At 37.7% G+C, this 22,291-nt stretch overlaps 1 protein-coding gene across 16 annotated transcripts in view; it reads right to left on the bottom strand.

Moving 5' to 3' along the window:
• NAALADL2 (N-acetylated alpha-linked acidic dipeptidase like 2) overlaps positions 1-22,291 on the bottom strand; it is a 489,547-nt gene that overhangs the window by 155,885 nt on the left and 311,371 nt on the right. For all 16 annotated transcript variants that reach the window (XM_062603417.1, XM_062603427.1, XM_062603416.1 and 13 more), the window contains one exon: positions 2,744-2,894. In XM_062603417.1, coding sequence (XP_062459401.1) covers positions 2,744-2,894 — 151 coding nt within the window. The remainder of the gene's footprint in view (positions 1-2,743; positions 2,895-22,291) is intronic.

Genomic DNA, 22,291 nt, shown 5'->3' with positions numbered 1-22,291 from the left:
ATGCTTATCACAATGCCACTATCTTATTTACATACTAGGATCAACAAATAACTTGAACCCATATTTTTGTTTACTGAGACATAGTATGCCACTATCCTATTTACATACTAGGATCAACAAACAAGTTGTATCCATATTTGTGTTTACTGAGCCATTGTGGGGAAACAAATTTGATTTAAATTGGCTCTGAAGCCTAGCAATACAGCAGTCTGTGTTTGCCATACAATGGTAGTGCAGCATTAAAAAATGGGAGGGGAAAAAACCAAAAAAGTACAGAGGGAAGTTATTCATATTTTATGCTATTCCTCTAAACTTTTCTTTTTCCCTTTTTTAAACAGAGATGAAAAATATAAAAATCATTCCACTCATAGGTAGTAGGCAATTCAGGCCAATCTCCTCAAGCTATTTCCTTACCTTATAAAATAATTAGGTTGCAAAAGCACATCATTTAACCTTCATAAAACGGAATATCTGAGTTAAAACCTCATGAGAACTCTAAAGTTCTCTCTAAACTATTACATAAACCCCAACTGAAAACGTTCTCAACTTTGAGGAGAGATCTGTAAATGGTATTTCCTGAAGATTTTTTTTTTTTTTTTTCCCCTAGGAAAAAACCTGAAGCAGGACAATATTCTGACATTACAGATATTTTTTTTTTCCTGTAAGAAACAGGCAGCAGTGTGAAAATACAAGTTTCCTACCTCTTATACACCTAGCACAAGACTAACTGTGGATCATGCATCTTACTAGGGATTTTGTAGTAAAAGGGAGAATGGTAGTTGGAGCAGTCACTGAGACTGTAGCTGTAACACTTCTTCTGGCAACACGTGATGTGCAGATGGTATCAAAGATATGCCAATAACTTAAGTAAGAGCCTCCAATAAAATCCTTCGTAGTGCATGCTATACTTTATGAATCAAAGTGACACAGGCTACCCTACTTATCTGGCACTTTCATTGTACATGTAGTGAGTTTAACTACCTTATATGCAAGTGCATTTCTCAGGCAAAAGTCTGCGCTCCAGACGTATTTGTATTTGTGCCAGGTATCAGCTACCTCTAACCAAACTGATTCATAGTATCCAGAAAAGAAAACCATCATTGGAAACACAGATATTACTTCCATCTGATCTACTTGCCAGTGACAGAATCATAAAAAAAAATAAAAAAAATTCTTCAAGCATTCCTTTGGCTCTTTCCGGGTCATTATTGCAGTCTATGATCAAAACAATTTTAGAAACAAGATAGCCTTTTCCTGTTTATGAATGGTCAGAGATTTAAAGCCACAAAAAAGTCACACTAACAGTTCTAGCAGAAACCACCAATGTACTCAGATCACCACTATCTCAGACTGGAGATTAGAATGCACATTGCCAATTAGATCATTTACTGACAAAAAACCAATGCATGAGGTTTAGACATTGAAGTGGCATCTTCATGTTGGTGCATCTGCTTTAATTAGCTTCACTTTTCATGTAGGGTAAATAAAACATTAAGGAGTCAGCCAGACAGATAAGCGGCAAACTGTTTTTCAAACAGCTCCATGAAATGAGCAAGAATAAAGCTTCAAGAGTGTTATATTTACCTCTGTAGCTCCCAGGGCACTTTTAAGAACACTGGGTCAGGTACACTGAGACACTGAGAAAATGCGCAATTTCTTTCCCACTGTGCTGTCAAGGCATTCATGCTGTGAATAGCTAACACCCTTCTTTGGCAACCAGGCAAATATTTCTACTTTCTGTCATTCTAGTCATGAAGTATATATCAGCACTGCCTCAGCTGATTTAGTGCCAATTCAAGTCAGACTTTAGATATCTGAGCTAGTAACTGGACAAAACATTCTTGATGAAGCCTTGTCACAAACTCAGACTGCTGCTTAATACATTTCAAAATGGTTAGATAGTAAAAAAGGCTGTAAAGCTGAAAAGGCAGCAAGGAAGAACACACATTCAGTGAACTGCCAGAATGTGGATTTAAAAAGTGCATACAAGTCAAATACGCTGTTGCTTCTATTTACTGATAACATTGCATAAAAAAAAAACAACCCACCACCAACACCCCCCACCCAAAAAAAAACCCAACAACCCCAACAACAAAAAAAACAACCAAGCAAGCACAAGATTATAAAGGATTAGGTAAGTCCTTAAAAACCATTCTTATTTCCCATACTTCAAAAATACATGTATTTAGAGAAGCATAAGTGATAAGCAAGTCTACCGAGGCAGAACTGAGACAAGGCTAAATGAACATATCCTATTAAAGTGCTTACTGCACACAGATACAATAAACATTACTTTTTTCTTAAATCCTTTCAAATATAAATGTCTGACTACATTGTACTTGCAACTATTGACCAGAAGTTTCTATTGCCTATACCATGAAAGTGGAAGACAGAATGAAAAGTGCTTATTTCAGGGGGGACATATCCCCTGGAATCTGCTCAGAAACCGTTTGTTTTTTTTTCCAATGGGGTAATAATAAACAGGCAGGAATAATGGTTCAGTGTGTGAATGCAAAAAGCAACAAAATCGATTATTTAGAGTGCAAACTTTGTGCCAAGAATTTAGAGCAAAATGACCTTTGAGACTAGATTCCAAACTTTGAGCCACACTGCATTAAATGGTGTTCCCTTATCCAGAGTTTCTATTTCAGACAGGATGTGGTTTAGTGTTTTATCTCCCATACTTACAATCTACATAGAATTAAAATATGCATTAACTGAATATGCCCTGAACAGTACTTACCAATACTGGCATAACCAGGTGTTGATGGATCTCCTCCACCATTCAAGGAAACCATAAATGCTTTATCGGTAAGATCTGTAGTCTTTGGTAAGTCACAAGGATCAACATAAAGGAGAACACCACCAAACCCTGCATCTTCTAACAGAGAAAGCTGAGGAAAAAAAACAACATAGGTGTCTATTAACAAAAACAATGTTAGAACACACTATTTAATTACTGTTGAGACAGAGACTTTATTATAACTCAGGTTCTTGCCATGCCATGTTCTGTACAAACTGAATAGACAGGCACAGCTCCAAACTGCTTATAATATGAAACCAGCAGCTATTCTCGAAAAGACAAAATCAAACCACCAAAAAACTATTTCAAAGTCAGGATTCCCAATTCATGTCAAAAGCTACTTTCAAGCCTAATGACAGAAAGAACTCTTACTTACTTAACATATCACTTACACTACATCTATGCTATACAGTGTTAATGCTCCACCTGCATTTCAGATTTGCAACTGTTCCATCTTCACTTCTTTTAATAGTCAGATGAGGCTAGTGTGTTGGGAATTGTATTCAGATGAGGTACTGACGTGATTCAGCAGCGTACACAAACAGGTATGAAGGGAGTCACCCTTCTCCCTACTCATTAGACACTTGCTAGAAACACAACCCTAACATATTTTTGTGTGATTTAAATAGTAACTTGAAAATGTTTTACTTTTGAATCTAATCTCACTACAACATCCTAAGCAGATCTTCCATATTTCCCATATTATTAGCAGTATGGCATTCCTGCATAGTTTACCTCTTCAAGGACATCGCTAAGGGTGTATAGCACATACTAGATGTTTGCACACAATGGTCTCAGCCCAGGACAGGATTTCTGGCACACCCACTCTTCAGTTAACAGAGAAAACAAAAGGAATTTACAGATTTAACCCCCCCAAAACAAGACAAAGAAAAAAAACAAACAAACAAAAAACCCAGAAAAGAACAAACCACCCCCCCAGAAAACCTTCCCACCCAAACACGAAACAAACAAAAATCCACAAAGAAACAAACAAAACAATCAGCAGCCCAGCTTACCCAGCCCTGGAGTCTGCTTCCTGTCAGACAGACAGCTTTTTTTCTGTCTCATCAGAACATCACAGCTTGAGTTCGTAATGGCAGTTAGCCTTTGAAAAAATCTATAGATCTGGGGTGCAAATCAGGGAAATGTCCCTCAAGTCAAGGGCAAAAATATCCAAGCACCCTGACTTGCAGCAGCCTACAGATCAGTTTTGCTTGGAAAGCCTCAGGTTTTCCCTTTCATAGAGAACTGAAAAGTAAGGGGATTTTATGCCAAATCAGAAGAAATCAAAATGTAATGTGGCAAATACTCCTGTGAAATGAGAAGACCTTTCTATATATTGCTCTGCATACTTGGAATAGACTGAAGACAGCAACTATGACAGAAAACTAGATTAATTTTCAGACAGAAGTAATTCTGGTATTTTAGGATTATCTTACTATTTACTATACTCTATTTACGACTTTCCAAATGTCTCCAAATGGTCTGAGGAATGATTACAAGTATACGATGTTTCTGAATGACACAACTCTGATTCTGTACGAACCCCAGAAGTTGTTACTATATCCCCGGTATCCACTTCAATTGTCCTTTTCCTTCTGTCTTTTAGACCCTTCATTTTTTTCTGTGTGTATATATATATATTCAATTTATCTCTTAGCTGTTGAGTTTAAGGAAAGTTTATGCATAGTTCTTCCTGGCTTTACAAGCATGTAAATTACAGGAATATACATATCTAATACAGTGATTTGCCAAGAGTTTGACACCAGTCTGAATTCAGATAAACAGATACAAGTGAACCTGTGAATCACTTGTGTAATCTTACATATTCAAACAAGCAATTCCTAGATGAAAAGGGACAGTCCCTTTGAAAGAACTCTATTCAGATGAATATGTGTGCAGACTGAGAACGTGATTAGCACGGACATTTAAAAATGTAAAAGGTTAACAATGTATTACATACCTTAAATGTAATGCAGGAATAACAATTTTATAATGGTAGGTTTGTTTAATATTGTTTGGTTCTGTTTCCAATTCATGTTCATATTCAGCTATGCACAATAAAAGGGATGGGGATGCTATAGGATCCTAGGTAAATGATACAACAGTCAGGATTTAAAGTAACAATTGTATTTCTTTTTCTGCATCCATATCCAGTATCTTTTTATGCATCTCTAGTCTTATTTAATAGCATAGAAAAGAAACACAGACGCGGTCTTCTTTTGTGAAGAGAGTTTTAAAAACTTTGTAAACATGGCAGCACTGGGTGCTGCACTTTGTGAGTAACAACAGTGTACTTACCCTTCTTTCAGAGAAATAGAGGAATTCAACAGTGGTTTTTGTTAAGTACAATCTTTAGTAAGAAGTTGCGTTGTGCATGTAAAAATATAAACCTGCTTTCTGATTTCAGCTATAATTACTGCTTTTTAACTTTCCAACAGTGACACCACAACTATGCCAATAAATGAGCATTGTTGAGTCCATTTTCATATTAAGTCGACACAACAGCCATAAAGTGCCCTAGCACAAAGGATCTTAGCAATATATATAATAAAATATATATAATTAATATATAACCTATATATATATATAAAATAAAAAGCATAATAAAAAACATGGTTAAGATTCTAGATTAAGTCCTTCAGGTAAACTGGTACACATCTATTAAAATCAATGGATTACTTTAGACTGTAAAACCAACCAAAAGCGGGATCTGCTCCTTCTGCTTTTGGGTGTATGCCTCCTCCCTCTCCCAAAGACAAACATCTCAGACTAAAATGGAAATACCAGAACCCTTGACAAGAAAACTGATGCTGGTGCCCATTTTTAACTCTTACATTGTTTATGGCTGCTTAAACACTCAGGTTTTAGAGTCACTTAAAAAACAGCAACACTTTCAATTCAGTATATTAAATCATCCCATAAACCATTCTGGATGTTTAATCTAAGACACTTGCTCCTTTACCAATGGCTCTGTCATGTAACCAGGGCCAATTAGCCTTTTAAATTCTACACACCTTATGGCACAACTAAATTGCCTTTTAAATATGATGTGGCTGAAACGCTGAAAACCCACACCTTTAAGGAGTGACTAGTAATTTTGGAAGCCTCTATTTTACTTGGGGAGGTTCCTATATAATAAGGTATTACTTGAATGTAAATGTCAATAACTATGACATCAATAGCTTTAGATACATTAAAACCCTAATAACACATTCAAGCTTCTGGACAAAGATAACTGATCTGAAAGAGAAAACAAAATCAGTTCTGCATACAGGCATATTGCAGTAGACTGAAGAACCTGCTTTTGTTCTAACAGGAAAACTCAAAGCTACTTCTCTATTTTAACTGCGCCATCTCTGAATATGGCAAAGGAAATGCGTTATCTTTTGAACCAGCACACAGCTAACAGAGACCAGGTCTGTATTCCACATTTGAGCCAAGTTCACTGTTGGGCTTTGGCCACAGACCTGTTGGCCTACAGGTATTAGATCCAAAAAACAGAAGTTGAGCATGACTCTTTACTGGGAAAAAGGATCAACAAGAAGCAGGGGCTGCTATTTCTCACAGCTGACTTAATGTGTTTTGTGTCATCTGAGGCTAGTGTGCACCTGAATGACTGTTTCATCAGAAGGAATACATTAGTGATCAGAATGCAGGAACAAACCTACCAAAGTGACTACAGTCCCTCTGTATGAAACTCCAGCTTAATGTGTAAGACCTGTCCTTAAATGACTGGCTATAACCAGAGAAGCAATGTAGCAAATACTGGACTTAAGCTCTACTTGTTATCTTTCAGCTTAAAGCAAAGCCTACCTTGATGAAGATCTTTTCCCTGGTCTCTTTTGCTCAGCTAAGAGTATCTTTGCACTTCTGGTAAATCAAAACGCAAGAGAACAATCAGGTAATCAGGCTTCATTCTTATCCAGAGAGTACATGGGACTGGTTACCTGCTAACCACGGAGTCTCAGAAGTATTGAGAACATGCACACTGAAGCATGTAGCTGTTTAAGAAGTACTCTCACTTTCCAGCTGAAAATAAAACCTGACTGCCAGCACTACTCTGATGTTCTGCTCCTGGGACCCACATCTGGGTTTTAGTTTCAGCTGTCACTGCCTGTGCAGAGATCAGAAAATTACCTCACACTTTGGTCTCATCTGGATTACAGCATGTAAGAATGCAAAAATAGCTAAGAAAGGGCTACTAAACTACTCTCTCAATGTAACACCTGATCTTCTCTGATCCAGCAAGACCCTATTGGCTTAAAGACAACTAAATGAGCATGACATCTTTTCTCTTCCTTTAGTTGATTCGCAGTAATAGTCCTGTTGACAAATGATTTATCAAGTAGCAATGTGTGATCAACTAATGTGGTGCATCACAACACAGTATATTCCTAAAAGTGATGGTTAGCAATGATTATGAATACATCAGAAAAAAAACAAACCCATGATGCAAGTAACTGGATTATATCAACATACTAGTTACATATTACAGTAGTTTCTCGTTATTACCAATTCTTCCCACTATATTTGCAAGTGGTCCCAAAAATATGGCCAAACTTTTTGAGAACCTTGTTGTTCCAGTCTAGGAAGTTGTCCATCTTTCTGAAACCTCTCTGCAATCAGTCTTGGTGTTACATATGCAGAGAACTCCAGTATCAGCATCACTGTATGTCTTCCTCTCTCTCTTCTGCTGAAGGCCATTTCTTCTTCCTGCTGTCGCTCCCCTAAAGTTGTAATGGCTATGTAATGGTTATAATACGAGCCCCATTACTGATAAATATTGCCTTTGTCAGACTTCGTCAATCTTCTTTCTATGATTGTCCATTTATGTGTCTTGATCCACAGTAATGACTGAACCACTGATTAGTCAGCACAGAAGACTTATTTCACAGGAGGATATATCTCAGTGTATTCAAGTTTAATGAAAATGGGATATTAAGTAGACACAGGCAGATCCTGTAACACCACACTGAGAAGGCATTAATAAAATCTGGAGAGCTTACCCCTTAATGCAAGGGGGAAAAAAAAACATGTAAGAAATTGTGATAGAAGAGACAGATGGAAAATAATACAGAAACTTAGACCAGAAATTATACACCACAAAATCCCACCTCAAGAACCAAAGCTGTGAAAAATCTGCTTATTAACCTATGAAACCATTACTTTATCAAACAATACATTATGTAAGATAACACAGGTCAGGACAGGACACACTAGCTTACAATTCTATGTAATAAGTGACTTTGTCATAATGAAAGGTTCAAAGCAAGTAGCACTTATACTGTTTTTAGAAAAGTTAATTTCCATATACACTTCATAATTTGCATATACATCAACAAGAGTTTTTCAATACGTGAAAAATCAAACTCTAGTGTTGGAGAAAAAGAAATAATTAAAAAAATAACCAGATCTCTTCACTTTACTATAGGTTCCCTTCATGTTATATTTTATTTCTCAATATCAGGTTCAATTCAAATCAATTCAGTGACATTTTCTTATTAGATCTAATTCTGTTTTCAACTATACTATATAAACCTTCAGACTTTTAATTATTAGATAATGGTCAAAATGTATCAATAAATATAATATAAACTACCTGCACAACGCTATTTAAGATTTCTCTTTTACCTCATTATAACGTATTTCAGTACTATGCTACTGTAATTTAAAAGTCTACACTGCAAAAAACCCTGTAGAACACCATTCTCCCTTAAGCCAAAAGTGCCTCAAAATGTGGTTTTCACTTTCAGAAGACATTCATATGCATGTATCTCACGCTACTGAAAGCGTGTTATCTTGGCTGCATCCTCATTCCTGTACACAGGATCTGACATGAATAGATACTATGAGGCTGTTCACTGAAACTACTCACAAGTCTTTGAAGGCCTTTCTACTGTGCCACCACAACATAGCAGAAGGTGCTCTTGTGTAAATCAGAATCAAAGCAATTATGCCATACACTAGGAGCTTCTAACTGATGTCATCATCATGAAGATGATATACCCAACCTCTGTGAATTTATTTATACAGAAACCTGAAAATTTCAGTCACAACTGAATGTCACAATGACAGAAAAGGAATTTAGATGCTCTTGAGAGGGGTGCCTTTGGTATACCAAGGCACCAAAGTGGTAAATTAAGTATGCATTTATCTTCTACTATTACCAATTCTGTAAGAAAAAGAATGTGTCTGTAGTGAAAAGGTGTGTAACAGAACCATAAAAACATTAAACACGCTTTTGCTACAGACAGAAAAATGCTTAAGAATGGAATTTTTTTTAAGCTTAATAGGGTTGCGTGCACTCCTTAAATTCCATTAAATCTAAAAAAAAAAAAAGGCAAAACAAAAAAAAAAGCAAAACCCCCAAAATTATATTTTAGACAATGTTTGTGTTAGGGTAAATGACATCACAGTTCATTAGACGATGAAGGCTTTTAAGTGTCAGCTACTCTCAGTACAGCAAAATTCATACTGGATTGTGTTATTCTAGCATATGACCTCTTCCATATTTGCAAGTGGTCCCAAAATATGGCCAACAGTCTTCCCCTTCTCCTAAATGCAGATTCACAGCTGCACTGTTTATTACAAGTCCAGTCAGGTGCTAACACAGTAAAACCGGGACGTAATGCATTCATAAAGTAAAAACTTAATTGATATTCCCACTTATATGTTGACTGCCTATATATCGTTATCATCCCCTTTTCTCTGTCCCTTCCACCCAAAAATGCATGCAGAATTTTATATTCAAAGTCATAATACATAGGGGGCATCGAGACAAAACAAACAAAACTAAAGAATTAAAAATAAAAAGTAGAAAAAAAAATGTAATATACACAGCAGTATTTCAGAGAAAGAAAGAAAATATATCAAGGATATACGAAAAAATACATGCATCTACCTATTCCAATATTACTGTTTAAAATCAAACATATTAATAAAAATATAGAAGTTGTAACTTCTACTGTCATTACACTTCAGTGCAATGATCAACATGAATTAGACAAACAACAGTAACCAGCTTTTAACAACTGCGTTTTTCAATTCATAGTGCAAAATGCAAAAGATAGTTTATTAATCTGAGACACATCTTTACGAGCTGGATAGGTTACAAGTTAATTATTACTCTTTTCTATTGAAGTTCCAATTAAAACCATGATGCTCTGAAAGGATCTGCCATCTCATTTTACTAATTGGTAGTATGCAAAAGTAAGGGAAAAGTGCCATTGAAACAGTCGGAAGACCTCACTGACATAACATGTTTTTACTTCTGAAACTGTTTGCTTGAGTAGAAAAGTAAGACTTTGCATACTGCAGATTTTATCTGATGCCACTGCCCTTTCAATTACTTACTGTAATAGAGAGTACTTGGAAGATGCAGTGATAACACAAACAAGACTCAAGACAGAAAAAAAAACACCTAGATTTTTACCACTCTGCCAAGTTGAATATTTTTAACGAGTAAGATGGCAGAGGTCTCTTTTGGCTCCAGCTTAATTTTTTAATACCGCACTTAATGTTTAATCATGCTTCTGTATCTGGGGACAATGTTCAAAAGAATTCTGTGGCAAAACTGTATCTGAAGAGGCTTTGGCTTTTGCTGATCAATCCTCAAGGTGCTGCATTAAGACAGTCAAAGAGATGGAGGACACAGGCAGTTTAATCGCTCACTACATGGGAATGATGAAAAGAAATCATCTTTCCTATTCAGCTCTAACACTCACCTTGTCTAGGGAATGACACTATTGCTATATTGAACAAACAGAACTGGGAAAAGGTTTAAGCTGCATAAAGCTTCAAAAAGCTTGAAATGCAGACAATGGTGATCTCATAAATGACAGGCTATTCCTATAAAGGTCTTAGAAGTTGGAAAACATACTGCACTGGAATTAAATAAATTATTCCTGACACACAGTGCCATATATATAAACAATACAAAAATAAATACTTGCTCTGCATCATGCCCAGACCTTAAAACTTTGATGTACTTATTATCAGAGAAATGATAATATGAAGTGCATCTATTTGTGGAAGGAGTTTGACATGCATACCTAAGATTTTTTCAAGACATTTTTATTAATCACATTCTGAATTGAAACTGTCATTCACAATTTTAAATTTTCAGGATTTTTTTTTCCTTTACTTATCTAAAAATGATTTACAAGTAGAAATTTCCCTCTTTTATTTCTTGGATGTCCTACAGAATGTAGGAGGAAAAGCAGGAGGGAAGGATAAGAAACCTTAGAATGTTAATCATAAAAATCTGCATATGAGTTATGGGGCTGTATGGTAGTAAGAGCTGTAAGATCTACTCTGTACATAAATTTACCATCAGCTGTATTTTTACCTACATTCTTCTGTCAGATAAGAACTATTCAAGGGCAGCAGCCTTTTAAATTAGCACTAACCACAAGAAAACTGATTTGTGAAGGGTCATGAATATTTGATTTTAGAAGTAAAAGAATAAGGTAACTTGTTTTTCTTTAGTGTGCCTATCTCAAAAAGAAACTACTAGAGGGAAGTAAGATAGGCTTCAGTGTTCCTAGTCCAACAACTTGAAGCAATATGACATCTCCATACTAGTTCACTCCCTTTACAGGCTAGATGTGGCCACAAGGAATCCTTGGAACCCTTCAGCCACCGCCCCCAACCCTCCCACCCTCCGGTAGTGCTCTTGCAGTAGGAAGAGGAGCAACTAAGATGTCACGCAATGAGATATACATACTCAGCCTTCCCACAGACATGGAATCAGAATCATAGAATAGCTAGGGCTGGAAAGGACCTTAAGATCATCAAGTTCCAACCCCCCTGCCATGGGCTGGGACACCTCCCACTAAACCATGTGACTCAAGGCTCTGTCAAACCTGGCCTTGAATACTGCCAGGGATGGCACGCTCACAGCTTCCCTGGGCAACCCATTCCAGTGCCTCACCACCCTTACAGTAAAGAACTTCTTCCTTGTATCCAATCTAAACTTCCCCTGTCTCTCATATATACCAGTTATCCATTACCATATGTAGAGCTGAAACTTTTCATTCTCTGAGCAAACCAACAATCAAAAACCCCCAACACAACAACACAGAATCATGGTATAGTTAGGACTGGAAAAGACCTTATGATCATCTAGTTCCAACCCCCCCTGCCATGTGCAGGGACTCCTCACAGTAAACCATGTTGCCCAAGACCTGGTCTTGAACAGGGATGGAGCGTTTACCACTTCTTTGAACAACCTGTTCCAGTGCCTCACCGCCCTCACAGTAAAGAATATGTTCTAACATGTCCCACATGATCTCATGCTCTTGTGATGTTGGCCTGAATTGCTGCCGGAAATTATTTCCCATAGCACAGGATGATGTAACAGAGGCACATTTAAATTTCCTGCGACCAATGATACATTCAAAAGCCACAGTCTTTAGTCTAGCAATGTTGTCTGAACATGGATAAGACAGTACATAACCACAAACAAAAAGGAAAGCCAAAAAAAAAAAATGCAAGACAGGCAATCAGCACTGGGAATCACAGCACACATGCGAAGAGTAGCAGCTTCTATGCTGCAAATCTGAGAGAAACTCACACCAACTAAAGAAATAAAGTGCTCAATAAATTAGAGCTACCACAAATTGGCAAAACTGAACCTGGATTGAGAGTTTCCAAGTATTCATGTATAATGCTGAATCACAATTCAGCTTGTCTACTAGTTTGTCTAGAAATCTAGGCACTAGCCTCTGGACAGCCACAGCAGTTGAGGAAAAAACTTGAGACTTCCCCTTTCCCCATCTCTAAACCTAAAAGCAGTGTGGTTTAATTCGGTAATCCTTGAACAGCAAAATTTTCAACTTCATTGTCCTGAATGTGGTATTAAGTTTACAAAGATCTGAATGGTTTTGTTCCATACTTTTCCCTGTTTGCTGTCTGCTAATCTTTTATACAGTTTTATCAAAGAAAAGTAATTTGTTACACACCAGCAGTTTTTAAAAATGGAATTTTTCACAAAAGGGTACTTGGACAATTAAACATAAACCAGATATATTGCCAGTTCCCTGCCACTAGATTTTAGGTACTTTTAATAAAAATTGTGCGCACGTTTTACTGCCAGATCTTGCTTACCACTGCTAAGAAATTCACAACCTTCAATCTAATTAAAAATGAAATTGAATTACAATTCCCTAGAAACAAGGGCTGATTGGACTCTGTAAGCTTTACTTAATTTATTTCAGAAACAAAATAACTGAATTGCTTACAGTCCAGGAAAAAATGCTTCGTTATTTGGAGAGTATATAATACAAAGCCTTTCATACAGCTATTGCATTCCTGCATCTTCAGGAAATACTACTCACTTTTAAATAAGCATGTGGAGGAGCACTGTGCGTACTAAGTATCATTAAATACTCAGTAAGCATTAAAACGAAGAAACAAGCAGTCTGTATGAATGTCCAGATAAGCAACCTCCAAAAAGCCAATAGCATTTACTTCATACTGAAACTGTTGTTTCTGATAATGTTTATGGTTATTTCAGTCTATGTTTAGACTCTATTACAGAGAGAACAAAGCTGAAGATCCAGCATACCAAAACCAATTACACAAAGATATAATTATAATCTTGGTAAATCATGAGGATTAGACGCTTAGCTGTATTGCATGCATTCCATCAATTCCAAACTCACCACACAGCCAATACAGTCACGGGCCTGAGTCAAATCTGACAATTTCCCCTTACTTTTTATTTTTTAATTATTTATTTGTTTTCCTACCGCTAGAAAGATGAGGTAAGGTCAGTGGATGCATTCTACAAAGAGTCTTCCTAGCATGGGGCACTTCTTATAGAGAAAGCCATGGTGTTAGGTTCACGTCACCCTTCACATAGGGCAGAAAAACCACAGGTGATTTTCTCTGGCAAGGAGGCTCTAATTTTCACTGTTCCGGAAGCCATGCTATCTGCCACAGCCACTTAGGGAACCTAGTCTCAACTTCAGGGAAGTCTCAGATCTCTGCAGTCCATTTCTCCTCACAAGGACTGAACCCTGTGGCAAATTCCCAACCAGAAGATGACTTAGGGCAGATCAACTTGCAGTATCAGCTTGGTCGCACACCACAGTACGTGGATTCATTTCAGAACTTGCAAACACTGCTGAAATACCTAGTGGTTCACACTCCAGGAAGGACATGTGGAAGACCATGTCCTTCCTTTGACTTCATCTGGAGAGGGACTTTTCACATGGGCAAGTAGTGACATGGAAAGGGGTAATGTAATGGCTTTAAATTGCAAGAGGCTTATTTTAGATTAGTTACAAGGAAGAAATTCTTCACTGTGAGGGTAGTACAACACCGGAACAGCTTGCCCAAATGAAAAAAGAAGCTGTGGCTGTCCCAACCCTCAGGAGCTCTGAGCAACCAGGTCTAGTAGAAAGTGTCCCTGCACATGGCAGGGTGTTGGAACTAGATGAGCTTTAAGCTCCCTTCCAACCCAAACCATTCTATGTTTCTGTGATACTGGATTTCAATACGGAAGGCAAACATGTTCAGAAACCAAAACCTTCACGCTGCAACCTCCAGTTCCACAGAGAGCTGTGGCAGCTCACAAGAGCAAAATATGGTTTCCTTTGCACTAAATGGGCCGTGCTCGCCCTGTGGATTTATCATGTGGCAGCCCACACTCAGAAGCGGTTCCCACCTTAACACAACCTCCTCACAGACTGACAGGCCTCACCTCCCTTCTGGAAACTTCTAAGCTGCCAGGCAGATTATCTGGGGCAGTGTGTGTGTGTCAGGGCTTGGCCAGCCCCACTCCTTCTGAGGGTGAAGTTTCCTGACTGGCCCACTTGGCTCCTGCTCCTCCTGGCCTGGCCAGGGGCTGTGGGGTCTCCCTCAGCTGAGGGTCACCATTCTGCTTGGTTTAGAAAAATATATTTAGCCTGTGGTGTTTTTTCCCCTCCTTGTTTTCTGTTATCTATAGCAATAATAAACATACTAACTGAACACTTCATCAGGGAGAGGTTAGACTGTAGCACCCTAAGGTCCATTTAGTTGTGTGTTCTTTTGATTTGGTTTGGTGGTCTGGAGCCATTAAATGTCCAAAGCATACCTTGCTTGGACAATCGCTTATGAAAACCTTTCATAAATGCTGTCAAATTTGTGGAATTCATGCAGGGATTGAGTTAATAATGGTAATGACACCCAGAATCCCTAGGAGCAGTTGTAACAAACGACTAAGGTAATCCAAATGCATAGAAGAGGACACATTCCTGACGTTAAAGTCCATGCAGCATGTAGATCTCTGCTGTTCAGTATGTCTAACAATGCATCTTGCATTAATTCTACAGGTTTTTTAGCCCACCTGCCACTTCTCATAGCAGATATAATGTAAGAATTTGAAGATCCCTATGCTGATTTTAACATACAAGTTGCTACCCTCCCCTATACTGCAAGTAAACTACTTGCACCACTACTTAATCGCAGGGGTTTCCCTTATATGCAGAGAACAGTGACTATGGCAATCTGAATGCCTTCAGAAGGCTGATGCTTGCAACATAAACTGAGACATAGCTGTTCCCTCCCTGTCAGAAGGGCTGCTTCTCTCTTCACCTGAAAACATATACCCATGCTCCTGATTTGTTCTGCATATAACTGAGAAATAGAGTACTTGACTCTGCAGCTTAAAAGCAGAAAAACAAGCTTGATGTGTACTCAAAGGCACAGAATGGTTTGCACTGGAAAGGACCTTAAAAAATATCTAGCTCCAACTGCCCTGCCATTAGAGGGACACCTTCCATTAGACTAGGATGCCCAAAGCCCCTCAGTGGTGCTTTGATTGCTGACATCACTTACGTAAGCCCTTCAGCTTTTTTTGTCTGTTTTTCTAAGACTAGTATGGCACTGCCTTAACTTTTTGTTTTGACTATGGCCTTGACATACAAAAGACTTGACTCACAAATGTCAGAGTATAAGGATATCTCAGTCATTTAATCAGAGACAAGCACGCTGAAGTCAGATTTAGGTGAATATCTGATTTATAACTTCAGTTGAATGTATCTATGACCAATAAATAAATAAATTCAGTAAAATAACATTATAATTTATGCGCTCTTAATCTCCAAATTTTCCTGCATGCTGGCAGGTTACCAGTGACTGTTCTGTGATGCACGGGTTATAGTCCCAATCTATGCCAAAGGGACAGCAGCTCATCACCAACATGAGAATATTTCCCCCGCTGCCACTTACAGTGGCATCATTAAACCTCTGTTAAGTCTCAGTTTGAATAACTGGCAGCATATCTTGAAGGCAAAACATGGAAATTGTGATTGAGATCTTCCCCAAAATCTCTTTTAAGAATGAAGAATTCCACAAAATGAAAAAAAAAAGGCAAAAAGTCATCTTGGATGGAATGTAAAGGTTAAACAAACAGGCATCAATATTTTTAAACTGACACATGAGATATTTAATAGCTGTTACTGTAGTGACAGGTATAATCCCTTTAATATACTTATTTCTGGTACTATTTACTGACTATAAAATATTACCACTCATGAAAGTAATAACTTGTCTTTTGGATGACAGTTCAGGGTTTAATTTGTAACTAAAAAGCTAAAAATAGAGAGGTTTTGGACAGCTAATGGCTCCAGATCACCAAACCAAAGCAAAAGAATATACAATCATATGTAGACAACAATATGAAAAAAAAAAACAAACTAAAAAAAAACCCTTATTTTGTTTCTAAAGTTATTGATTCATATGTAGTGGAAACGCAAAATCTTTGACTGTCTCCACAATCTTTTCTCAACTAACATGTAGCCTGTAATTGCGATATCTTTAGGGTAACTTGAGTTTATGTTTTCCAGTAGTAACACTGAAAGTTAGTAATGTTGAAATGCAATAGCCCTTCCATCTATAAGACAAAAATAGGATTATGACTTAACTACCTTGCCGACTAAAGATTTTTGTTGTGGTTTAAACTCAGTCAGCCACGCAACTGCTCTCTCACTCCCCCACCTTCCTCCCCCCAGCTCCCAGAGGGATGGGGAGGAGAATCGAAAGAATGTAACTCCCACAGACTGAGATAAGAGCAGTCCAGTAACTAAGGTATAACACAAACCACTACTGCTACCACCAATAATAACAACAATAAGGGAAATAACAAGGGAAGAGAATACAACCGCTCGCCACCCGCCCATCAATACCCAGCCCGACCCTGGCAGTGATCTAGCCCTTCCGGGTGACTGCTCCCAGTTCTACATCCTGGGCATGACGTGTTGTGGTATGGAGTACCTCTTTGGCTAGTTTGGGTCAGGTGTCCTGTCTCTGCTTCCTCCTGGCTTCCGCTCCTCCCTGGCAGAGCATGAAACTCAGAAAGCCCTTGGTCAGAGTAAACATTACTGAACAGCAACTAAAAACACCGGTGTTATCAGCACTGTTCCCAGGCTGCAAGTCAAAAATACAGCACTGCACCAGCTACTAAGGAGAAAAATGACTGCTACTGCTGAACCCAGGACAATTTTACACGATCTCTATCAAGATATAAGCAGTTGATGATCTCACAACTTACATAACAATCAGTCATAGATTTTAGTTAAGGTACATTTGCTGCCGCAAGTAATGAATCTCAGGACATCCGTCAGATTGTTGAAATAGAATTGCCTTAATTAGACCTGTGCAAAATAATTCCCTTTCACTTTATTATTCTCACAATCTCAGAAGATTTGATGAAAATCCAGCCTATTTCTTTTAAGGTACAAAAGCATATTATCTGCTCAACTCTTTTTTATAGTATTACACTGCATCCAGGTTTCCTGCTTTTAAAATAACGCCTTGAACATCATATTACAGTCTCTTTATATACTGTATAACATTTTTATGCATTTTTAAATTTACATTTCGATTTATGTTTCTCAGTGGAACATATAATGATACGAATTATGCTATATGTGAGCCTCAGGCATATCTATATATCAACTAGGAAAAACGCACAGTATTAATTGGTTAATTAATATTTTACTTTCATTTGTGGAAAAGAGCAGTGTTTAACTACTTGGTTAGCATGCCTTTAAGTAAATCAATATTCAGAATGAACTTATTTATCTTCCTTATTAGAAAAAGTGTCACAAACCAGGAATGATAAAAGAAGTGATCATAAAGAATGTGCCTCAGTGTATAAAGTTATTTCAAAACCTATAAATATTAAAATAGTTATTAAAAACCTTAGCAATAAAAGTTCTTTATAAAGTATCAGTACTAATTTCCATTCCTAAGCTCCCCTAGAAATTCCAAAATTAAAAATTTGCCCAGTTGCCCTTTTGTTTCATGACTGACATTTCAGAACAAGATCTTATTCATGAACTGTGCTACACAAAACATATCATGAGTATGTCTTTCATATTCAGTATCAGAGTCTATAGCGGAATATGTAATAAAGTGAAGAACCACTTCACGTGTAACTCTGGTAAAGCAAAACTGTAAGAAACCTACACGAAAGATACTACAACTGAAAAAGTCAACATTTGCAGCTTTTGTTTCTTTCTAGGTCCTTTCTTTTTCACTGCTTCCCACTCCGCACATCAGTAAAACAGAGCTTTGGCTCCTCCTGTGACCTACTAAATAGCCCATTTCACCAAAATGAAATAGAAGATAGAGCTACACGAAGGAGGTCCAAGGTTGAAGTACTTGATGAGATCAGGGATGGCAGTTGCATTAACTTGGCAGTCACCAGTCACAAAGCCCTATAAAGTAATTCATTCACGACCAGTAAGAAAAAACATCAACAACAAACCACAACCAAACCACTCTAAACCACTAAACACAACTCCCAGCTCTTCTCCAACAACACTAATATACAATTAGTTCCAGAACATCAATCCAAAATTATGCCCTTGCCTTGTCATAAAAATGCAGTGAAAAATATAAAATGTGAAAAATATGTCCAACTTACTGTCATAAATATTTTTTTAAGGAGTGAATAGGAAACGAAGACCCAAATACCAGAACAAGGTCATACACAGTTTGGTTAAGAAAGATGCACTAGCATCACCATTGCTCCCTGTCACTCTCCTCCTGAATTAAGTGAATGACAGCAGCCACAGTAAAGTCATTCTTGTCTTTCTCAGACAATTTCTTCGGGAAAGCAAGGAAAGCAAAAATATCATATGAAACACTGCATGATAAAAATAATTACAGTTCCCTCTAATGGGCCCACTGAAATGATTTAGCACCACTTACAGCCCCTGGAACTCCACTGAATTTACTTCTGACACATACAGAATAAAAAAATTACAATTAAACTCATAATCAGTCAATTTCTGTTACACCACTGTTTCTCTTGAGACAGAACTATCAGTAGAAGTCTAAAGCATACACAAATTTAGCTGGGAGGGGACGCAAACCAAACCACAAAAACACAAATAAAAGCTCAATCACAAAACAACGCTATACTGCAAGGCCATGCAATGAATGAATGGTCTGACTCACAAGACAATTCACATCCCCTGGCTTTTAGCTCAACATAGGGATCTACAGAAAAGCAGGGAATAGTTTCAAGTTCAGACAAGCATTTTCTTGTGCAACATCTTTGCAAGTGAGACAAGGACTGAAAAGAGCACAAACAGAAATTTCTGTTCACACCCATTATTTCCTTTTCTGTGGTGACGGATTGGCAGTGACAACTAATCTTTGTATTTACCATTGCTTACAACTGGTCAAAGAGTTGGTAAAGAAAGCCACTTCAGGGTTACACAGCATCATTTATTAATGGAAAATGCAACTACCTCCATGATATTTAGAATATTAATTGTTATTGAAATCATTGTGTCTAAGTCTGCACATAATTGCACCAACTTTACACCAACATAACATGCACAATTTCAAAAAACTCAAAATTGGTAAGAAAATAGTAGTCAAGCTTTTTAACCTTTAATGTCTTGGTGTCTTTTCCCAAGTAACGAGTAGGATAAGAAGAGATGGCTTCAAGTTGCTCCAGGAGAGGTTTAGATTGGATACTTGGAAAAATTTCTTCACTGCAAGGGTTGTCAAGCATTGGAAGGGCTGCTCAGGGAAGTGATAGAGTCACCATCCCTGAAGGTATTTAAAAGACATGTAGATGTGACACATGTGGACATGATGTAGTGGTGGGCTTGGCAGTGCTAGGTTAACAGTTGGACTTGATGATTTAAAGGTCTTTTGCAACCTAAATGATTTTATGTTTCTACATGCAATGAACTAATTCTCTCAGGAGACAGGAAAACATTTAATACACATATAAACATTAGGATTCTTTTTGGTAGTAAATACTAAAGATTAATCCTAAAACAGACAAAGTAAATACAAAATAGTGACTTGCAGAAGTAGAGACAACTTAGACTAACAGGGAAACTAGTTAATTAATAACCATCTTTCCAACAATAGTCTGCATGCCAATAAGAAACACCGAATAGGTAAGTAGTTCTGTTAAGATACTTAAAGTAGGATGACAGGAGTTTAAAAATCTAATTTACCTTTCTGAGTTTTTGCCAGCATTTTCAGACAAGATTTCTAAAGAGAATGTGTTCATGTGACATTCCATGAAGATACTGAGTTTAGAAGGCAGCTCTGATAGTAAAAGCCTCCTCTAACAGAGCTCAACTCTAATAATCTTTCATTATTATAAAATAAGCTGAGTTTGAAGTCTGCCTTAGAAACATTTATATTAATTGCGTCTCATAGTCATTCATGTTAAGTCCCAGGCTCACTATCTAAGATCTCTGGAATAAAATAGCTCTAACATTCCAGAAGACACTGTCAACTAATGATCAATCTTCTTGGATTAACCTATTTACTCTGCTGGCTCTTCCGCTACAAAATAAAGTTATTTTTATTTGTCTGTTATACACTGAGGGGGGCTGTGTAATATCCTTTTTAGAAAAAAAAAAAAAGTTTTGTATTATTCTTTGAAATGTTTTGACTCTGAGACACAAGGTTTTGAGAAAGGTACTTTGGATCACTGACTTCCCAGAACAGGAAGGCAGCACAGGTACACACCTGAGATTAGAGATCAGGTGAAGGTAAAAAGTCTAAGAAATCCTCTGAAGCCACGTACTCAATTGCACTCACAGTTCTGAATTTAAGTACCTGTGATGGATACAGTTCTCTTCAATTGCTCTCACTCAGCCCCGCTTTTGAGACAGTTGCAAAAAAAAAAGGTATGAACCAATATGGTCACACAGATAACTGTGCAGAAGTTAGACCTGAAATGTATTGATGCTGATGAAGTGCTAATAAGCAGATCCTTGAAGCAATAAACAACACCCTCCCCCCTTTAATAATAGGATAACAGCTGCTTTATTTACCTCCAGAAGTAGCAGATGAAGTACATATTAAAAGGTAAGAATTCAGAGAACATACTTATTTTTTACCTAAAAAATGTTTTGCCTATGACATTTTCTCCCTCTATGTATTTCCATTCTTTCAAAGTGCTGAAATTATGGTATATTGCTTATTTATTCAATGATTAATTTCCACAGCCATATGCTTTCTAGGTCTATATGAGCCAACACTGTGCCCTTGTGGCTAAGAAGGCCAATGGCATCCTGGGGTGTATTAGAAGGGGGGTGGTTAGTAGGTCGAGAGAGGTCCTCCTTCCCCTCTACTCTGCCCTGGTGAGACCCCATCTGGAATATTGTGTCCAGTTCTGGGCCCCTCAGTTCAAGAAGGACAGGGAGCTGCTGGAGAAAGTCCAGCACAGGACAACGAAGATGATTAAGGGAGTGGAGCATCTCCCTTATGAGGAAAGACTGAGGGAGCTGGGTCTCTATAGTTTGGAGGAGACTGAGGGGTGACCTTATAAGTGTCTATAAATATATAAAGGGGGAGTGTCACGAGGATGGAGCCAGGCTCTACTCAGTGGCAAACAATGATAGGACAAGGGGTAATGGGTACAAACTGGAACACAAGAGGTTCCACTTCAACTTGAGAAGAAACTTCTTCTCAGTGAGGGTGATGGAACACTGGAACAGGCTGCCCAGGGGGGTTGTGGAGTCTCCTTCCCTGGAGACATTCAAAACCCGCCTGGACACATTCCGGTGTAACACTATCTAGGTGTTCCTGCTCCGGCAGGGGGATTGGACTAGACGATCTTTCGAGGTCCCTTCCAATCTCTAGCATACTGTAATACTGTGATACTGTGATATTATTACACTTGTATTACTGACATTATCACTTCATATCATTCTTCTTCTAAATTTCATAAAGCAATAAACATCATGTATTATCCATCAGCATAAAGACGGCTTTAACTACTGTATTGACATATGCTCATTTTAAGGTAAAAGATATATAGCTTTGCCCCAAAATAATTATTAGTAAACTGATTTCCAAAATGAAAGCATATCATCTGTAATCAAAGTGATTGAAACGTTTAACAAAGTGCCATTCCAAACATGTACGTCAACACTGGCAGTTACAAAAGAAGTGTTGTTTCCTCTCTGAGGACAAGATACACATCTTTAAATATGTTTCTTCTGGGAT

Source organism: Pezoporus occidentalis, unplaced genomic scaffold, assembly GCF_034315485.1.
Source record: "Pezoporus occidentalis ecotype Australia unplaced genomic scaffold, CSIRO_AGI_Poc_V1 ctg8, whole genome shotgun sequence".
Classification (NCBI taxonomy): domain Eukaryota; kingdom Metazoa; phylum Chordata; class Aves; order Psittaciformes; family Psittacidae; genus Pezoporus; species Pezoporus occidentalis.
The sequence above is the reverse complement of the archived record's forward strand: the minus strand, read 5'-3'. Positions and strand labels throughout refer to the sequence as shown.